Genomic DNA, 20556 nt, shown 5'->3' on the forward strand with positions numbered 1-20556 from the left:
TGCCTGTGTGGGCGTGTGTGTGCCTGTGTGTGTGTGTTTTTGTGCGTGCGCTTGTTTGTGTGTGATAGAAACAGAGAGGGGACAGGGGTATGATACTGTATCTGTGCTGGGATGGGCTCCAGGGCTGAAGAGAGGAGGGGGGCGTGGGGGAGAGCGACGGGGGGTGGGGGCGATCCCCAGCCAGGCATGGGGTCGGCTGTCAGCTGGCAGAGAGGGGGCATCCAGCCGTCCTGAACACGGTCACTTTCACCCGACCATCAGAGCGCGAGTTACCCAGCAGCCCTTTACCCAGCCTTCAGCCCCCAGACCCAGCCTGAGGATGCCGGCCTCCGGGGGAACAGAGTGAGTACAGCTCCGTGTGTGTATGTGTGTCTGTGTTTGTGTGTGTTAGCGTGCATGTGTGTTTTGTGTGTGTCTGTGTGTGTGTTTGTTTATTTGTTTGTGTGTATGTGTGAGTTAACTTGTGTTGCGTGTGCATGTGTTTGTGTGTGTTAGCGTGCATGTGTGTTTTGTGTGTGTCTGTGTGTGTGTTTGTTTATTTGTTTGTGTGTATGTGTGAGTTAACTTGTGTTGCGTGTGCATGTGTTTGTGTGTGTTAGCGTGCATGTGTGTTTTGTGTGTGTCTGTGTGTGTTTGTTTGTTTGTTTGTTTGCATGTGTGTGTGTGTCTGCGTTAGCGTGTTGTATGTGTGTTGTGTGTGTTTTTTTGTGACCAGTGAGAGTATGTATATGTGTGTATTTGTGTGTGTCGGTGTCATGGGGAGTGGCGGTGTTGCGCTGCTGCTGTTGTCCTGGCATTTCATTCCGCCATACCGCCATTCTGCTCCGGACGGCAGGTTCTGGAAGCTGGAATGGGCGCTGGGGTTGGGAGCTGGGCAGGCATTGTCAGTTACATGAGCTGAGACCAACACAGGGACCATTTGAGAGAGAGAGAGAGAGAGAGAGAGAGAGAGAGAGAGAGAGTGAGAGAGTGAGAGAGAGATCAGAGTGACACAGTTGCACAATTCGTTCATTTTTTTAAAATACACACACAACTCTATTTGCCATGGCAATAAAACACTTTGAAATTGAGAGAGAGAGAGAGAGAGAGAGCAAGGCCTGTACTACGGTTTAGAGCATTCAATATCTTACATACACACACACACATATACACGCACAAAGTGTTACAGTAAATACAAAAACACACAACAGAGAGAGAGAGAAAGAGTTTTGAGGGAATGGAACTGCCTGTTGAATTTATGGCTGTGAGGTCCTCGGCCTATCTTTGGGGTAAACAGAGCTGTACTGCGTTCTAAATACAGACTCTCCTGGTCACATTGGGTAACAGGAGCTGGGCTGTGTGTGTGTGTGTGTGCGTGTGTGCGTGTGTGTGTGTGTGTGTATTTGTGTGTTCATGTGTGTGTGTTTGTGTGTGTGAGAGTGAGTCAGCATACTTGCATCTATGCACATGTGCATGTGTACATGTCAGTGAGTGTGTGTGTGTGTGTATTTGTGTGTGCATGTGAGTGTATGAATAGTGAGTTTACTGTTGTGTACTATGTGTCTTTGTATGCATAGTAGTGTGCATGTATGAGAGAGTAGTAGAGTATAAGTAGGGGGTCACTGCTCTGTAGAGTGAGTAGTAGAGTATTAGTGGAGTATTAGTAAGGGTCACTACTCTGTACAGTGAGTAGTAGAGTATTAGTAGGGGGTCACTGCTCTGTACAGTGAATAGTAGAGTATTAGTAGGGGGTCACTGCTCTGTACAGTGAATAGTAGAGTATTAGTAGGGGGTCACTGCTCTGTACAGTGAGTAGTAGAGTATTAGTAGGGGGTCACTGCTCTGTACAGTGAGTAGTAGAGTATTAGTAGGGGGTCACTGCTCTGTACAGTGAGTAGTAGAGTATTAGTAGGGGGTCACTGCTCTGTACAGTGAATAGTAGAGTATTAGTAGGGGGTCACTGCTCTGTATAGTGAGTAGTAGAGTATTAGTATGGGGTCACTGCTCTGTACAGTGAATAGTAGAGTATTAGTAGGGGGTCACTGCTCTGTACAGTGAATAGTAGAGTATTAGTAGAGGGTCACTGCTCTGTACAGTGAGTAGTAGAGTATTAGTAGGGGGCCACTGCTCTGTACAGTGAGTAGTAGAGTATTAGTAGGGGGCCACTGCTCTGTACAGTGAATAGTAGAGTATTCGTAGGGGTCACTGCTCTGAACAGTGAATAGTAGAGTATTAGTAGGGGGTCACTGCTCTGTACAGTGAGTAGTAGAGTATTAGTAGGGGGTCACTGCTCTGTACAGTGAGTAGTAGAATATTAGTAGGGGGTCACTGCTCTGTACAGTGAGTAGTAGAGTATTAGTAGGGGGTCACTGCTCTGTACAGTGAGTAGTAGAGTATTAGTAGGGGGTCACTGCTCTGTACAGTGAGTAGTAGAGTATTAGTAGAGGGTCACTGCTCTGTACAGTGAGTAGTAGAGTATTAGTAGGGGGCCACTGCTCTGTACAGTGAGTAGTAGAGTATTAGTAGGGGGCCACTGCTCTGTACAGTGAATAGTAGAGTATTAGTAGGGGGTCACTGCTCTGTACAGGGAGTAGTAGAGTATTAGTAGGGGGTCACTGCTCTGTACAGTGAGTAGTAGAGTATTAGTAGGGGGTCACTGCTCTTTACAGTGAGTATTCAGCTGTGTGTGCTGAATACAGACGGAGACGGTGGCAGATAATGAGGTTCCCTAAAGGGCGGCCGTGTGTTCTGTGACTCACAGCCTTTGGACTGGGAACACACACACACACACACACACACTCACACACTCACACACTCACACACACACACACACACACACACACACTCACTCACTCACTCACACTCACACACACACACTCACACACACACACACACACACACACACACCCACACACACACGCACACGCACCCACACTCACACACACATACACACACACACACACACACACACACACCCACACACACACACACACACACACACACACACACAGTCACACACACACACTCACACACACTCACACACACCCACACACACACACACACACACGCATACACAGACACTCCAAAATCTGTAGTAACAGTAGAATGCCTATTTTAAATTCAGTTTTCAGTTTGTCTGAAAGCTGACCTTTCCTGTTATTTGTATGCATTTGTAGTGCTACTTTATCATTAATTAGTTTCCATCCCTTATCGTAAATTGGAATGCCCATTTGTATTTGTACGCTTGTCTTGTTGCGTAAATTCTGGAGAGCGCAGATTAACACACTTGGCATGAAAAGTATGAGCTGAGGGGTTGCTTTGCCAAATGAACCCCCCCCCCCCCACCGCTTGGTGATGCTATGCCCGCTTCCACAACATTCTGTGGGATTCCTTGTCATGGAGTCAGATGAGGTCAGAATTCAATTCCACAACATGGGTTGCATAGCTATATTTGGGAATACGTTGGACTGAAAATACCTGTAACTGCGTTTGTACATATGCGCTAAACAGCATAAGACTGCATGCCAGACTTATTTCCCTAATACAGAGAAATTAGGCCTTACCTGTGTTCCTCTGAGCAGCCCGAAAGGGGAGGACTACTCCACCGCCATTTTGAAGCAGAAGCAACGCCCAAACCGGCTCGTCGTGGACGAGGCTCTGAATGAGGACAACAGCATTGTGTGTCTGTCTCAGGTGAGCGTGCGTTCGCTCTCTCAGGCATGTTATCTGGCTCAGGTGAGTATTGGGTTACCTGTCTGGTGAGTGTTGGGTTACTTGTCACAGGTGAGTATGTTATCTGTCTCAGGTTAGTGCTGGGTTTTACCTGGCTCAGGTAAGCACACGTTACATTCACAACGTTCACAATACTCACAACACCAATAAATTCCCTCATTCTTACACACACATCACACAACATCATGGAAAAACTCAAGCAAAAAATGATATTTATTGAATAAAAAATCTCACACTGTGCTGTACTATTGATCAATACAGTTAGTCTTCCTCACTGAACCCACTGCTCTGCCCAAGAAAATTCTCCCATCTTCAATTTGAAAATTACTGCAACCTTCTTTCCTTTAAATTATATTTTCAACTGTGGAATATCCTCCTTTCCCAAACACTGTGCAATATTCCAGACCGAGGAAGTCTCACCAGATCCTCAACAAATATTGACAACACAGACTTAAAATCACAGACAAAACAGATGGATACAGAGCTTTCATCTGCAAGCGGACTTACACATGAAACACTCTTCAACCTTCTTCTTCCCACTTCTCTCTGGAATCCATGCAACTGCTAACATAGGAAATGGCAACCATAACGTTGTCCCTCTCTGTGAAGTTTTCAATGGACTGTTCTTTATTAAACTGTCCGCTAATGCTCTAGACCACAGGTGTCAAACTCTAGTTCAGACATTTGCTCTGACCTAAAAATCAGCAACCATTTCCGATGCAAGAATCAGAGTGGAGTGAGTTCATTTTGTGATCAGCTACCTAATTGACCAATTAACAGTGACATCAAAGATCAGCATAGCCTGCAGCTTCAGGACTATGTTCTACAATATTCTATATTCTACGATATTCTATTAATTTCATTTCAGTATATCTGAGTCCATTTCTGGAAAGGGTTTTTTCATTGTGTTTCACTGGTCAGTTTGTCTCTTCCTTCCTCTTCCTCCTCCTCCTCCAGGTGAAGATGGAGGTGCTTCAGCTGTTCCGCGGCGACACCGTGGTGCTGCGGGGGCGGAAGCGGCGGCAGACCGTCTGCATCGTGCTGACGGACGAAACCTGCGCAGAGGAGCGCGTGCGCATGAACCGCGTCACGCGCAACAACCTGCGCGTTCGCCTCGGCGACGTCATCAGGTACTGAGGGGCACAGGCACAGTGATGTCATCAGGTACTGAGGGCCACAGGCACAGTGATGTCATCAGGTACTGAGGGCCACAGGCACAGTGATGTCATCAGGTACTGAGGGCCACAGGCACAGTGATGTCATCAGGTACTGAGGGGCACAGATACAGTGATGTCATCAGGTACTGAGGGGCACAGATACAGTGATGTCATCAGGTACTGAGGGGTACAGATACAGTGATGTCATCAGGTACTGAGGGGCACAAATACAGTGATGTCATCAGGTACTGAGGGGCACAGGTACAGTGATGTCATCAGGTACTGAGGGGCACAGGTACAGTGATGTCACCAGGTACTGAGGGGTACAGATACAGTGATGTCATCAGGTACTGAGGGGCACAGGTACAGTGATGTCATCAGGTACTGAGGGGCACAGGTACAGTGATGTCACCAGGTACTGAGGGGGACAGGTACAGTGATGTCACCAGGTATTGAGGGGGACAGGTACGGTGATGTCATCAGGTACTGAGGGAGACAGGTACAGTGATGTCACCAGGCAGTGGAAAGGACAGTTACGGTGATGTCCACAGGTACTGGAGAGGACAGTTACAGTGATGTCATTAGATACTGGACAGGACAGTTACAGGATCATATTGTCATGAACATGAGAAAACAGGGTGATGTCATCTAGTGCCATTTAGAGTAGGTAGAGTGTGATGTCATTTGGCAGCTTAAAACATGGTGTCATCAGGTAACAAAAAGGTCAGGTACAGGGCAATGTCATCAGGGTGTGAGGAAGGCAGATATGGTGTGATGTCATTATATATTAGTCAGAGGGGTAACAGAGAGCTGTCATAGGACAACATGGAGAACATGCACCGGGCGTTGTCATCAGGTGCCTGGAGTGTGAGTGTGACATTTAGATGACATCACTAGGTCATCAAGTGCGGTTGAGAGTTGCGCGGGCATTGTTTCTCACTCCTCTGTGTGTCCCCAGCATCCAGGCCTGCCCGGACGTTAAATACGGCAAACGCATCCACGTCCTGCCCATAGACGACACGATCCAAGGGCTCACAGGGAACCTGTTTGAGGTCTTCCTCAAACCCTACTTCCTAGAGGCGTACCGCCCTGTGCACAAGGGTAGGAGCTCCACCTTTCTAACATGCACCTAAGCATTTTCGGGGTGGCAATGCTGATGCTCACAGTTTTTATCTTAATGATGCGTGGTGTGACATCATATACAGATATTCACCAGACCTTGGTGAAATCATTTTAAATATTCTAACCCTTTAGATTCCAGAAAAGTTATTTTGAATTACTACAGACTACATTACATTATAGGCATTTGGCAGACGGTCTTATCCAGAGCGACGTACAACAAAGTGTATAACCATAAACAGGAACAAGTGTTGAAAACCCTAGAGGGAAGTACAGTTCCAAGTGCAGGGAGCGACCGCGTAGTTTAACTTGGACCCTGTAGGTTAATCTGATCAATACAAACAAAAGCAGCAACAAAGCAGCCTATGCAAATAATACAAGCAATAATTAAGTAGACATGAGTGCAATAACTAAAATAAACTAAGATAAACAGCTTATCTAGCTACAAACCTAAGCTTACATAGTCAATTAGAGACTACAGGGAGGTAGGGAGGGATGGAGAGAGGTGCAGCCTGAAAAGGTGAGTCTTCAGTCGTCAGATTATTGACAATTTAAAAAACAATCCATCAATAATAATACAATTTCACCAATATTCAGAAAGGGATGTCTTTTATATAAATGTACGTTTTGGTTAGTTACATGTTTCACTGTAAATGTGTCAGAGATCTGTTGGAATGGTTTCAATATTTTTTCCAGCATCCAAAGAGAGTATTTCAAATATGTGTGTGGCAAAAGTTTGCATTTCACATGTGAAATGTGTAACCAACGTTTTGGTTTGTTACATGTTACACTGAAAATGTGTCAGGGATCTGCTGGAATGGTTTCAATATTTTTTCCAGCATCCGAAGAGAGTATTTTTTAATAATATGTGTTTGGCCAAGGTCTGCATTTCACATGTGTGGGTATGAATGGATCTTCTACCAGTGAGATGATGACTGACTGCTCTCTGGCACCCACCTGGGGCGAATGATCTGTCTGCAGGGGACATCTTCCTGGTGAGAGGGGGCATGAGGGCAGTGGAGTTTAAGATCGTGGAGACAGACCCCGTCCCCCACTGCATCGTCGCCCCTGACACCATCATCCACTGTGAGGGGGAACCCATCAAAAGAGAGGTGGGGGGTCTGGGAGGAGGTGGGGGGTCTGGGAGGGGGGGGGGGTTTAACTAAATTTTGAATGATATTATTCTTAACTACTGATTATTGCTATCTATAGCTGTGTAGCTGTAACAATGAACTAATTCTTCTTAGGATTCTGTTACAAAGCTCTGGGCTTTGCTGACATTATTCTGGCTGAATCTGTGTGCAGTAATGAGATAAACATTGCAATATAAAATAAACATTATTTCCACTGCTGTGTGAATTGAGATATAGTAAGTATCTAGAAGTGAATAATTTGTTTATATTATTTGGTCATTTTAATGCATTCTGGAAAGGCTGGGATTCAATCAGTCATTTATCCATGACATGCAATTAAAAGAAAGATTTATTTTCTTCACAAGCACAACTTGAGTTCAGTGGTCACTGCAAAGAACTGGCTTAACTTAGTTTGCGAATAAAAAGAGCGGTGCTTGTGTTTGCTTGTAAGTCAAAACCACAGATGAATGTTAATTGAGTGAAGGCCAGTGTTTTCATGTGGAGAGGAAAGTGACTGGGGTCATTGGTCTGTGCCGTATTCCACGCAAGGATGAGGAGGAGAGCCTGAATGACATTGGCTATGATGACATCGGCGGATGCCGCAAACAGCTGGCCCAGATTAAGGAGATGGTGGAGCTGCCACTTCGCCACCCAGGGCTCTTCAAAGCCATCGGAGTGAAGGTGAGCCACAAACCAACCAATCAAAGTTAGTCAATAAATTGAAAAAAAAAAAAAAAAGCTCAATTGTCCAATCAGTCATCATTTATTCAACCAACCAGATCCCTCTGTAGACGGTTAGGTCCATGTGTGATGAGGTACCTGTTCTCATCCATCAAATATTCTAACGCTCTCATCTTCTAATGAATGCATGAATCAATCAGTCAAATCAACAATTCAGTTAAACAGCCAGTCAGTCAATTAATCAGACAAGAGTTGTCCATTAAATTACTTATTCATTCAGTCAAGCTAATTTAATTAAGTATTGATTGACCTATGTTGTGTAGAGAATTGTGTACCGTATATTCTGAAGTCCTTGCCTTGTAGAAACATCTCCTGCCTAGTTGAATCCAGCCACATGAAACTCGCTCTAGTGTAAGGTTGCCATGTATGGAAAATCTGCCTCCAATCCTTCTCCCCACTGCCCACTCAGCCTCCACGGGGGATTCTGCTGTATGGTCCACCGGGAACGGGGAAGACCCTGGTGGCTCGGGCCGTGGCTAACGAGACCGGAGCCTTCTTTTTCCTCATCAATGGTGAGATAGTTTCCCTATGATGGGGGCGGGGCTGCCACAGGTTTTCTCTCATATCACTCAGGTTATGAGTTTCCTATGTGTCACACTCAATGTTGTCCTCTCATATCACTCAGGCTGCCTGTTTCCTGTGTGTCACACTCAATGCTGTCCTCTCATATCACTCAGGCTGCCTGTTTCCAGTGTGTCACATTCAATGCTGTCCTCTCATATCACTCAGGCTGCCTGTTTCCAGTGTGTCACATTCAATGTTGTCCTCTCATATCACTCAGGCTGCCTGTTTCCTGTGTGTCACACTCAATGTTGTCCTCTCATATCACTCAGGCTGCCTGTTTCCTGTGTGTCACACTCAATGTTGTCCTCTCATATCACTCAGGCTGCCTGTTTCCTGTGTGTCACACTCAATGTTGCCCTCTCATATCACTCAGATGTATGTCCTTTTTGTTGCACTCGTTGTTGCCCCCAGGCCCAGAAATAATGAGCAAGCTGGCAGGAGAGTCGGAGAGTAACTTGCGCAAAGCCTTCGAGGAGGGGGAGAAAAATGCCCCAGCCATCATCTTCATCGATGAGCTGGACGCCATTGCGCCCAAGAGGGAGAAGGTGAGAAAGAGGAGGACAAGGGTGGAGGAGGAAGAGACTGTGTTCTGTGTCTGTGCACGTTCTGAAGACTCCGTACATTGCTTCTGGAGTGCCAATGTCAGTTTTGTGGAGGCAGTGCATTCCTTCCTTGCTGGAGTGTCTGACTCCAGTCCAAGATGGCCGCAGTATCTGCTGGTGTCTGGTGTGTCTCAGCACTTACTATGCGATTTATTACAAGGGACTGACACTTACGAGTCACTGACGGGGTGAGAAGTCCACACGTCTTGTTTCCAGGGCCTGCTTTGCTGCTGAGCAGAAGGAAACCACTCCAGCACTTGAGTTTGACGCCCCCAAGCCATAGTGGCTGTGTTTGTATTGTCAGGTTCACATGCACCCCTGTTGCGGCAGCATGTGTTTCTACGGTGATGGTGTGTATTCCGCCAAGCACAGCTCTAGCTTTTCTGTTGCCTTAGGCAAGACTGTGAACTGTGGACGTGTATGTGTGTGGTGGGGGACTGATGGCAGGGTGCCCCTGACTATCATGGATGAAATGCATGGATCTCAGCCCCCCCCCCCCCCCCCAGACGAATAGCACCCTAGGTAACTGCTCTTTTGCCTAAAACGGGGCCTGGTTTTGCTGAGTCAGAACTCCATGACTCCGTGGTGCGACTATGCAGCCTCTACAGTCTTAGTGTAGTCTGGGGAGTCTGTAAATACTGAGCCATGGAATCAAGGTTTTTCACTCTGTAGCCAATCAATAACGAAAATGAAGTGTATTAATATTAATATTAATGTAGCCGAATGAAATGCCCAAAAACCTGCAGGCACTGCAACCCTTGATTGAATCCAGGACTGGAGACTGAGTCCCACTGGTTTATAAGGATGTAAGGATGGTGTTCCATGGTTTCAAAAAATCTCTTCAGTCTCCTTGTGTGTTTGTGGGTGTCAGTAGATATTTTATGCCAATTTATTGTGTCATTGTATTCGGTTGGGTGAGTACATACACTGTACTTTATGGTGTCTGTGTGGTTTCCGTGGTGTCAGTAAATGTTTTATAGTGTCATTGTATGTTCTTTTCTATCAGTAGGTGAGTAGTGTCGGTTTGTGGTGGGAGTACATGGTGACAATGCTTGTCTATGTCTCTGTACAACTGGTGTGTGCTACTTGTTGTCAGTAGATGTTGTATAACGTCAGCTAGTGTTGCGTGGTGGTGTCTGTGTTATATAGTGGTGTCTGTGCTATGTGGTGGTGTCTGTGTTATGTGGTGGTGTGGTGGTATCTGTGTAGCATGGTGGTGTGGTGGTGTCTGTGTCTTGTGGTGGTGTGTTGGTGTCTGTGCTGTGTGGTGGTGTGGTGGTGTCTGTGTCTTGTGGTGGTGTGCTGGTGTCTGTGCTGTGTGGTGGTGTGGTGGTGTGGTGGTGTCTGTGCTGTGTGGTGGTGTGGTGGTGTCTGTGTCGTGTGGTGGGGTGGTGGTGTCTGTGCTGTGTGGTGTCAGTGCTACCCTCTCTTGCATCAGTTGTTCAGGCTCGTTTGTGTGCGTTCTCTCTCTCTCTCTCAGACTCACGGGGAGGTGGAGCGGCGAATCGTATCGCAGCTCCTCACCCTCATGGACGGCCTGAAGCAGCGCGCCCATGTGGTCGTCATGGCAGCAACCAACCGGCCCAACAGCGTGGACCCCGCCCTGCGCCGCTTTGGTCAGAGGGAACTCTGTGGGAGGGAGGGATAGAGAGAGAGAGAGAGTGACAGAGTGAGAGAGAGAGATTAAGAAAGAGTGACAGAGAGAGAGATGCTAACATGAAGGATTCTATACATCCACCATATCATTCATTTTGAGTTCCTAACATTGAAAGCCAAAACATCTTGGCTTTATATGTCCTCTGAAAAGTCATTAAGGTATGTGAGAAAGTACAGTACTGACTGTGTGACTGAATATTCTGTACTGATATACAGTAAATCACTAGAAACTCCTGTTGACAACCAGAACCTTTTGTAGTTGAGAGAGGACAGAAGTAATGGTAAATTCAGCAGAAGATACTGCCAAAATATGCATGCTAAACATACACGAACTGTAACACAGATTTTTCAGTGGTGAGCGAGGTAATAACAGTAATATCAAGGGTCTGTCTGTCTGTCTGTCTGTCTGTCGACCTGCCTGCCGGTCTCTCTGCCTGTTTGTCTGTTTGTCTGTCTGTCTGTCTGTCTGTCTGCCTGTCTGTCTGTACAGGGCGGTTTGATCGGGAGATTGACATTGGAATTCCAGACTCCACAGGGCGGCTTGAGATTGTGCAAATTCACACCAAGAACATGAAACTGGCTGACGACGTGGACCTGGAAATGGTATGAGAGCAGGGGAGGAGAGAGAGAGAACACAGAGATGAGAGGAGATGTGGGGAGGGGAAGAGGAACGGAGAACAAAGGAGAGTTAAAGGGGACAAAAGAAATGAACGGAGAAACATAAATTTGAACTGTCCGTGTTTTCAGCGTCAGTCTTAAGTTGTGGAACAGGTGTGGCAGGTGTGCAGGCAGGTCACCGGCCTCGCCACAGAGGAAAGTGTCTCAATGCCCTGTCCGTCTCACAGATCGCCAAGGAGACGCACGGGCACGTGGGGGCGGACATGGCCGCGCTGTGTTCCGAGGCCGCGCTGCAGGCCATCCGGAAGAAGATGACGCTCATCGACCTGGAGGACGAGACCATAGACGCCGACCTCCTCAACTCCCTCGCCGTCACCATGGACGACTTCCGGGTCAGCCACACTCCCGTCGCGAACTCCTTCTGGGTTGTTGTTGGGGGGTGGGGGGTGGGGGTGGGGGTATATGTTCAATACACCCAGCAGAAGTATCAGCCTCCCTCCAGAAATCTATCGAGGAGTAATTTACAATATCAAAATAAGATCAATTTCCAACACACTGTCAAGTGAAAGAGAGCTTACTGTACACACAGATTTTACATAATATTTATATTATATTATATTATATAATGCCAATAATTAACATTAGTGACTGAAGATTCATGGAGCAAATCATCAGAAAATGCAAGTACATTGAAAATCTACTTTAAGTACAATATTTGCTCACACTTTACCTGTGGGTCAATACTGAATTCCAGTAGGTACTGTTATGATAAGGATTTAACAGAGGTTTTTAATGGTATTCATTCTCTGATGACATTTACAGGAGGAAAGATGTGGTAAATGTGTCCATAATATGTGCATGGTGGGTGGAGTCTAGGTGATTGTTTTGGGGCTGTATGGTGGGTGGAGCCTGGTTGGTTGAGGGCTGGTTTGTGGGTGTGGCCTTGCAGATTAAGAGCTGTGTGGTAGGTGTAGCTTGTGTGGTTGTTTAAGTTCTGGCTGGTCTGCAGAGTTTGGAAAAATCTAGATAAAGGAACCCTTAAACAATACTTGTCCCAATGCTTTGGTCAGTCTGGTGTATTCTTGGTATCTGCAAGCAAGCAGCCAGTTTGGCAAAATCTTGCGAACAGAAAGACGCCAAAGTGTAATGTAAGTGTAAGTAGCAAGCTGCTCTTTGAGACAAAGTGCTCTTGGGATAGAAGGACCTTCTCATTTGATTAAGAAAGACAAAATAAGGGACAAAATGCAATAATTGGACGTATTTCCTGAAGCTGCGAGGCACTCTTTTTTTAGAGGAAAGATAATTAGATGTTTTAAAAGTCTTTATTTGTTTGGCATATCCATAAATATATTTAAACCGAAAAACAACAAGTGAAAATACCAGAACATTTTTGGCACAAAATGGGCTTTTTCAGGATTTAAAAAAACAAAACATCAGTTTTTTTTAAACTCTTCAATTATACCAAAGCCTTTATGAAAGAGTTTTTTTTATAGCTGGGGACTGGCTGGTTAATAACAGTGTATTTTACAGGCCAGTATTTGGTTATTGCTGCTATTTAGCCTCGACTGTAACTTTGGCCTCCATTTGAAAAGGATAACAGCAGTATTGCTCGCACTGATTAGATATACAATGCGCAGGGTTGGTCAGTGTTACCCAATAGCCCTTCTCCCTGGGGAACCGGAGGAGCAGATAATTTGTGTGCTGCAGTTACATCATCTGTGTGCTGCCTGGAGAGAGTTTGCAGGAGGAATGAATGAGACACCCTTTAAGCACCCAGTCAATCACCTTTTCTCTCACATTTGAAGTGAAAATCTATGTTGTTTTTCATACTGTCTGATTTTCAGGAGTTTTACCAGAATCTTAAGTATTTCCTGATTATTTTACCCTGGTCTGTATGTTTGTCTGTCTGGCCGTCCATCCATCTGTCTGCCTGTCTGTCTGTCTGCCTGCCTGCCTGCCTGTCTGTCTGTCTGTTTGTCTGCCTGCCTGACTACCTGACTGTCTGCCTGCCTGTCTGTCTCTCTGCCTGTCTGCATATCTGTCTGTCTGTCTGTCTGTTTGTCTGCCTGCCTGCCTGCCTGTCTGTCTGTCTGTCTGCCTGTTTGTCTGTCTGTCTGTCTGTCTGCCTGCCTGTCTGTCTGTCTGCCTGTCTGTCTGTCTGTCTGTCTGCCTGCCTGCATGTCTGTCTGTCAGTGGGCCCTGGGCCAGAGTAACCCCTCAGCTCTGAGGGAGACGGTGGCGGAGGTTCCGCAGGTGAACTGGGAGGACATCGGGGGCCTGGAGGAGGTGAAAAGGGAGCTGCAAGAGCTTGTGCAGGTAATGCCCCCTCAACTACCCTAATATATACCTGTACCCCTCAGCTACCCTAATATACACCTGTACCCCTCAGCTACCCTAATATACACCTGTACCCCTCAGCTACCCTGATATACACCTGTACCCCTCAGCTACCCTGATATACACCTGTACCCCTCAGCTACCCTAATATATACCTGTACCCCTCAGCTACCCTGATATACACCTGTACCCCTCAGCTACCCTAATATACACCTGTACCCCTCAGCTACCCTAATATATACCTGTACCCCTCAGCTACCCTGATATACACCTGTACCCCTCAGCTACCCTAATATACACCTGTACCCCTCAGCTTCCTCTGTACCTGAGACCCTTTCTTCTCCCCCCTGCCCATGCTCTAGTACCCGGTGGAGTACCCAGACAAATTTCTCAAGTTTGGGATGACCCCCTCCCGCGGCGTGCTCTTCTATGGGCCCCCAGGCTGTGGCAAGACCCTGCTGGCCAAGGCCATTGCCAACGAGTGCCAGGCCAACTTTGTGTCCATAAAGGGTCCCGAGTTGCTGACCATGTGGTTTGGGGAGTCGGAGGCTAACGTCAGGGACGTCTTCGACAAGGTGAGGGGGCGGGGCCTGTGAGGCGAGGGGCCAAGGCCTTGGGTATGACGGGCAGGTTTATACTGTAAATACAGAATGTAAAATCCATGTCACTGTGGACAAGAGCTTCTGCTAAATGCAATGGGAAGGGTTGGAAAGTGAAAGGGTACAATGGGAGGTTAGTAGAGGTATGGAACACAGGAATTAAACAAGTGGAGGAACCAGGAAAGACCAGTCCATCATTTACCATCAAATAAAGACATTATTACTGACGCTTTGAAGTCTCCGTAGTCCTCTGGTTTGACCCCTGACCCTTGACCTCTTGACCTCAGGCTAGACAGGCGGCTCCTTGCATCCTCTTCTTTGATGAGCTGGACTCAATTGCCAAGTCTCGCGGGGGCGGGGCCGGAGATGCAGGGGGCGCGGCCGATCGAGTCATAAATCAGATCCTGACCGAGATGGACGGCATGACCAACAAGAAGAACGTCTTCATCATCGGAGCCACCAATAGGTCTGGAGCCTGAAGTCTTCTGTGTGTGCAAGAGTGTGTGTGTGTGTGTGTGTGTGTGTGCGCATATGTGCTTGTGTGTGTGTGTGCATATGTACATGTGTGTGTGTGCATATGTGCACGTGCATATATGTGTGTGTGTGTGTGTGTGTGTGTGTGCATATGTGCGTGTGCATATATATGTGTGTATGTGTGTGTGTGTTTGCACATGTGCTTGTGTGTGTGTGTGCATATATGTGTGTGTATGTGTGTGTGTGTGTATCAGGGCTGGTTTTAGCCTACTGTATTAGGGTGGGCTGGTAGAAGTAATAGGTGGGCAGCTTGGGCGCAGTGGCGTCACTAGGATTGGTGTCACCCCGTGCGGTCACCTGAGGGGGGTGCTGGCAGGTGTGGGCGTGAGGAATTGCGTATTATGCATTCAAATGACAAAGCGCTTCTCATCACATTAATACCGCTAATTAAATCAACTGGCAGTACACGGCATCAGAGAAGCTAGCTGTTTCAACCCATAGGCTGCCCACCCAAGTTAGAAACGGTATTGGTATTTTCTGTGCTATTTTTCCATTGGCGGAACAAAAAAAAATAAAAATAAAAATATAGATTTTTTTTTCTTAACTTTTGATTGGGTGGGCAAGACGCACGTTTGAGTGAGCTGAGTCCACCTCTGCCCATAGCCACTGCCGGCCGTGGTGTGTGTATATGTGTGTGTGTGTGTGTGTGTGTGTGCATATATATGTGTGTGTGTGTGTGTGAGTGTGTGTGTGTATGTGTATGTGTATGTGTGTGTGTGTGTGTGTGTGAGTGTGAGTGTGAGTGTGTGTGTGTGTGTGTGTGTGTGTGTGTGTGTGTGTGTGTGAGTGAGAGTATGTGTGTGTGTGTGTGTGTGTGTGAGAGTATGTGTGTGTGTGTGACTGGCTGCTCTTCATTCCCCAGGCCTGACATCATTGATCCCGCCATTCTGCGTCCTGGCCGCCTGGACCAGCTGATTTACATCCCCCTGCCCGACCTGGCCTCCCGGTCGGCCATCCTGACCGCCAACCTGCGCAAGTCCCCCATCGCCCGTGTAAGCGCCCCGCCTCTCGCTCGATGTCATCTGCGGCTGCTGGATTCACACTGAAGGGTGGGGGAGTGGGGCGGGGCCGGGGGGTCCTAATTTGTTCTGACATGCCAGCACACCGAGCCCTGAGTGCAGTCACTCTGCACCCCAACAGGCTGTTTTAGCTGACAGCTGAGGTCAATGAAACTAATGTTTGAAGATGTGTGTGTGTGTGTGTGTGTGTGCGTATTTATGTTTGTCCGTGTGTGCACGTGTGTGTGTGTGTGTTTGTGTGTGTATATGTGGGCATGTGTATGTGTGTGCGTGTGTGTGTATATGTGTGCATGTGTGTGTGTGTGTGTGTATATGTGTGCATGTGCGTGTGTGTGTGTTTGTGTGTGTTTGTGTGTGTATATGTGCGCATATGCGTGTTTTTGCGTGTGTGTGTGTGTGTATATGTGTGTATATGTGTGCATGCGCGTGTGTGTGTGTGTATATGTGTGCATGTGTGTGTGTGTGTGTGTGTGTGTGTTTTTCAGGATGTGGACCTGCCGTATCTGGCCCGGATCACAGACGGCTTCTCGGGGGCGGACCTGACGGAGATCTGCCAGCGCGCCTGTAAGCTGGCCATCCGGGAGGCCATCGAGGCCGAGATGCGCGCAGAGAGACAGAGGCAGTCTCACCCGGACACCGCTATGGTCAGGGCTACAAAACCTTCCGCTTGTTTCATGGTCAAAGATACAGTCCCATTTACTGTTACACTGTATGGTGAGTTTGTTAGTGCACAGTTATGCAGTGAGTGAGTAGTAGAGTATTAGTAGGGGCCACTGCTCTGTGCAGTGAGTCGTAGAGTATTAGTAGGGGTCACTGCTCTGTACAGTTAGTAGTAGACACACACACAAACACACACACACACACAAATGCACACACGCATGTACACACACACACATGCACACACAATATCCATACATGTCATGGTTTTCACACAGTTATTCGTATACCTCTCAAAGTCTCTGAAATATAAAGCAAGTGCTTTGGATTCTTTTCTTTCACACTGTGAGTCTGTTTTCCCAGTAGGACACTGCCGTTGTACCCTTGAGCAAGGTACTTAACCTGCACTGCTCCAGTATATATCCAGCTGTATAATTGGATACAATGTAAGTCGCCCTGCATAAGAGCGTCTGCTAAATGCCTGTAAACCGTGTCCCTCTCTGCATCCCCGGTGCCCTGCAGGATGAGGACTCTGACCCTGTCCCAGAGATCAGGAAGGATCACTTTGAGGAAGCCATGCGCTTCGCCCGCCGTTCCGTCAGTGACAACGACATCCGCAAATACGAGATGTTCGCCCAGACCCTTCAGCAGAGCCGGGGATTCGGCAACTTCAGGTACACACACGCTTACACACTCACTCACACACTCTTACACACTCACTCACACATGCTTACACACTCACTCACACACGCTTACACACTCACTCACACACTCTTACACACTCACTCACACACGCTTACACACTCACTCACACACGCTTACACACTCACTCACACACTCTTACACACTCACTCACACACGCTTACACACTCACTCACACACTCTTACACACTCACTCACACACGCTTACACACTCACTCACACACTCTTACACACTCACTCACACACGCTTACACACTCACTCACACACGCTTACACACTCACTCACACACTCTTACACACTCACTCACACACGCTTACACACTCACTCACACACGCTTACACACTCACTCACACACTCTTACACACTCACTCACACACACTTACACACTCACTCACACACGCTTACACACTCACTCACACACTCTTACACACTCACTCACACACACTTACACACTCACTCACACACGCTTACACACTCACTCACACACTCTTACACACTCACTCACACACGCTTACACACTCACTCACACACGCTTACACACTCACTCACACACGCTTACACACTCACTCACACACTCTTACACACTCACTCACACACTCTTACACACTCACTCACACACTCTTACACGCTCACTCACACACACTTACACACTCACTCACACATGCTTACACACTCACTCACACACACTTACACACTCACTCACACACGCTTACACACTCACTCACACACTCTTACACACTCACTCACACGCGCTTACACACTCACTCACACACATGTGCACACTCACACACACACACTTACTCACTCACACACGCTTACACACTCACTCATACATGCTTACACACTCACTCACACACATGCACACTCACTCACACGCCTACACACTCACATACACTCGCTCATACATGCTTACACACTCACTCACACTCACTCACACATGCTTACACACTCACTCACACACGTGCACACTCACACACGCTCATACACACACACTCACACATGCTCACTCACTCACACACATGTGCACACTCACATACACACACACACACTCACACACTTTCACACACACACACACACACACACTGACATAGACACACTTACACACAAGCACACTCTAACACACTCACACTCATACAGTCAACACACATGCACACTTACACACTCTCGCATACACCAACACACACGTGTGCACGCACAATCACACACACTCACACACTGACATAGACACACTTACACACAAGCACACTCTCACACACACTCACACTCATACAGTCAACACACATGCACACTTACACACTCTCGCATACACCAACACACACATATCCATGCATGCACACACACACACACACACACGTGCACGCACACACATGCACACACACACACACACACACACGCCCACACACACACCTCTGTGTGTTCCATTGCTTCACACACTCTGTGTTGTACTGTCTTTCCCAGGTTTCCCTCTGAGTCCCAGTCAGGCAGGGGTCAGGGGTCAGGACCAGGGGGCAGAGACCAGGGTAACCAGTACAGAGATGAGGGGGATGATGACCTATACCAGTGAGAAAGGGGAGAGGTGTCTATCTCCCAAACCCTTCCTACCCCCCTCACTCCACCTTCAACTTACAGTGAATCACCCATCTCATCAAGCTTTTTTTTTTACTGATAGACTAACAATACTGCATAGATGAAGCAAGAAATGCCTGTTGAAAATACTACCAGAAACAACAAAAGCGCATTTATGCGCCACATTTCATCCAATGAGGTTAACATGTTTGTGAAAGCAAGATGACTTTCAACCAGTGCCACCAATGCGGGGCACCTACCTTCGTGATACAATATGAAATTGGTACCAAAAGAGTCACCATACATCAACTTGCACCACTGTGCTTTTTTATTATTATGAAGTTACATTTGTTTTATATTTTAGGCATTGGTAGTCATTAGGCAAAGGCTGACATTTACTGAGCATTGCGATTGGACTGTTTGAAATGTTTTCCTTCCATGTGATTGAACGAATAAAATTTTGATTAGTCATTTGACACTTTCCGTGACCTAACAATTCATTACAGCTCATGTTGTTTCAGTGAGTTCATAGTTTAGCGTCAAGAATTTAAAATATATATTTTGCTCTTCAAAAAGACGCTGAATGTCATTCACATTGTTCAGAAACTGTATAAATGCTCATATTGTTATGATGTCATCTTTGGACTCCAACAGGATGAGAGTGAGCAGGCTCTGTTGCCAGGGGCTACGAAAGGGGCTAAGCCCACCAACTGTTTGTTTCATTGCCTGCAATTGAATCACAGTAGGCACAAATGGACCAATCGCCTTCCCTGCCTGCTGGAAACAGGAGGCGGGACTGGGACTTCTGGCAGCACTAACATGAGGATCAATGGGGTGCATGTGTATGTCTGTGTCTGTGAGTGTGTGTACACGTACATGTGTGTTGTGTCTGTGTGCGTGCATGTGCTTATGTGTGTACCTGTGTGCGTGTGTCTATGCCTGTGTGTGTGTGTGTCTCTGTGCGTGCTTGCGTGTGTTTGCGTGGGTATGTGTGTGTGTCTGTGTGCGTGCGTGTCTGTATACGTGTGTGTCTGTGTGCATGTGTGCATATGTGTGTGTGCATGTGTCTGTGTGCGCATGTGTGTGTGTGCATGTGTGCGTATGTGTGTGTGCATGTGTCTGTGTGTGCATGTGTGCGTATGTGTGTGTGCATGTGTCTGTGTGCGCATGTGTGTGTGTGCATGTGTATGTCTGTGTCTGTGAGTGTGTGTACACGTACATGTGTGTTGTGTCTGTGTGCGTGCATGTGCTTATGTCTATGCCTGTGTGTGTGTGTGTCTCTGTGCGTGCTTGCGTGTGTTTGCGTGGGTATGTGTGCGTGTCTGTGTGCGTGCGTGTCTGTATACGTGTGTCTGTGTGCATATGTGTGTGTGCATGTGTCTGTGTGCGCATGTGTGTGTGCATGTGTCTGTGTGCGTGTGTGTGTGTGCATGTGTGCGTATGTGTGTGTGCATGTGTCTGTGTGCGCATGTGTGTGTGTGCATGTGTGCGTATGTGCTCCATTCAGTGAGCACAGGACACAATGTTATTTGCCAAACCTCATTTGCTCCACAGGTGCTCCAGTAAGTAGCTCAGAGAATGGGTAAAATTACAGGCATCTGCAGAGCAGCCTGGTCAGCTGCCTGCTAATTCAATCATTATAATTATGCTCCCGAAGAAAAATACAACTTGAAAATCATGTTCATGTGGCCAGGCTGCCCTGTTTTTCTGGAACATTCCAGAGATTTTTTTCATAAGCCGAATGGCAGAATGCAGTCATTCTCACTACTGATCCTGTTTTAAACCCCCCAAAACAAAGATTTAGAAGTGCTAATTTCCAGTTTTGCATCCTCAAAACTAA

At 47.1% G+C, this 20556-nt stretch overlaps 1 protein-coding gene across 1 annotated transcript; it reads left to right on the forward strand.

Moving 5' to 3' along the window:
* Positions 1–178: 178 nt before the first annotated feature.
* Positions 179–19216, forward strand: zgc:136908 (uncharacterized protein LOC563679 homolog). Its single transcript, XM_035403199.1, has 18 exons — positions 179–342; positions 3561–3672; positions 4669–4841; positions 5827–5969; positions 6969–7099; positions 7670–7801; positions 8271–8373; positions 8837–8970; positions 10508–10643; positions 11174–11286; positions 11529–11693; positions 13495–13617; positions 14001–14213; positions 14525–14703; positions 15634–15763; positions 16276–16434; positions 16970–17121; positions 18609–19216. Exons 1-18 carry the CDS (start codon positions 320–322, stop codon positions 18712–18714), a joined length of 2427 nt encoding a protein of 808 aa, XP_035259090.1. The 5' UTR covers positions 179–319; the 3' UTR covers positions 18715–19216.
* The last annotated feature ends 1340 nt before the right edge of the window (positions 19217–20556 follow it).

Source organism: Anguilla anguilla, chromosome 2 (assembly GCF_013347855.1).
Source record: "Anguilla anguilla isolate fAngAng1 chromosome 2, fAngAng1.pri, whole genome shotgun sequence".
NCBI lineage: Eukaryota > Metazoa > Chordata > Actinopteri > Anguilliformes > Anguillidae > Anguilla > Anguilla anguilla.

Bases quoted from the DNA above. Each gene is read 5' to 3' on its own strand.
- zgc:136908 (XM_035403199.1), top strand. From the start codon at position 320: ATGCCGGCCTCCGGGGGAACAGA. The intron at 7,802-8,270 runs GTGAGCCACAAA...CTGCCCACTCAG, and splicing joins TCAAAGCCATCGGAGTGAAG to CCTCCACGGGGGATTCTGCT. The intron at 8,971-10,507 runs GTGAGAAAGAGG...TCTCTCTCTCAG, and splicing joins TTGCGCCCAAGAGGGAGAAG to ACTCACGGGGAGGTGGAGCG.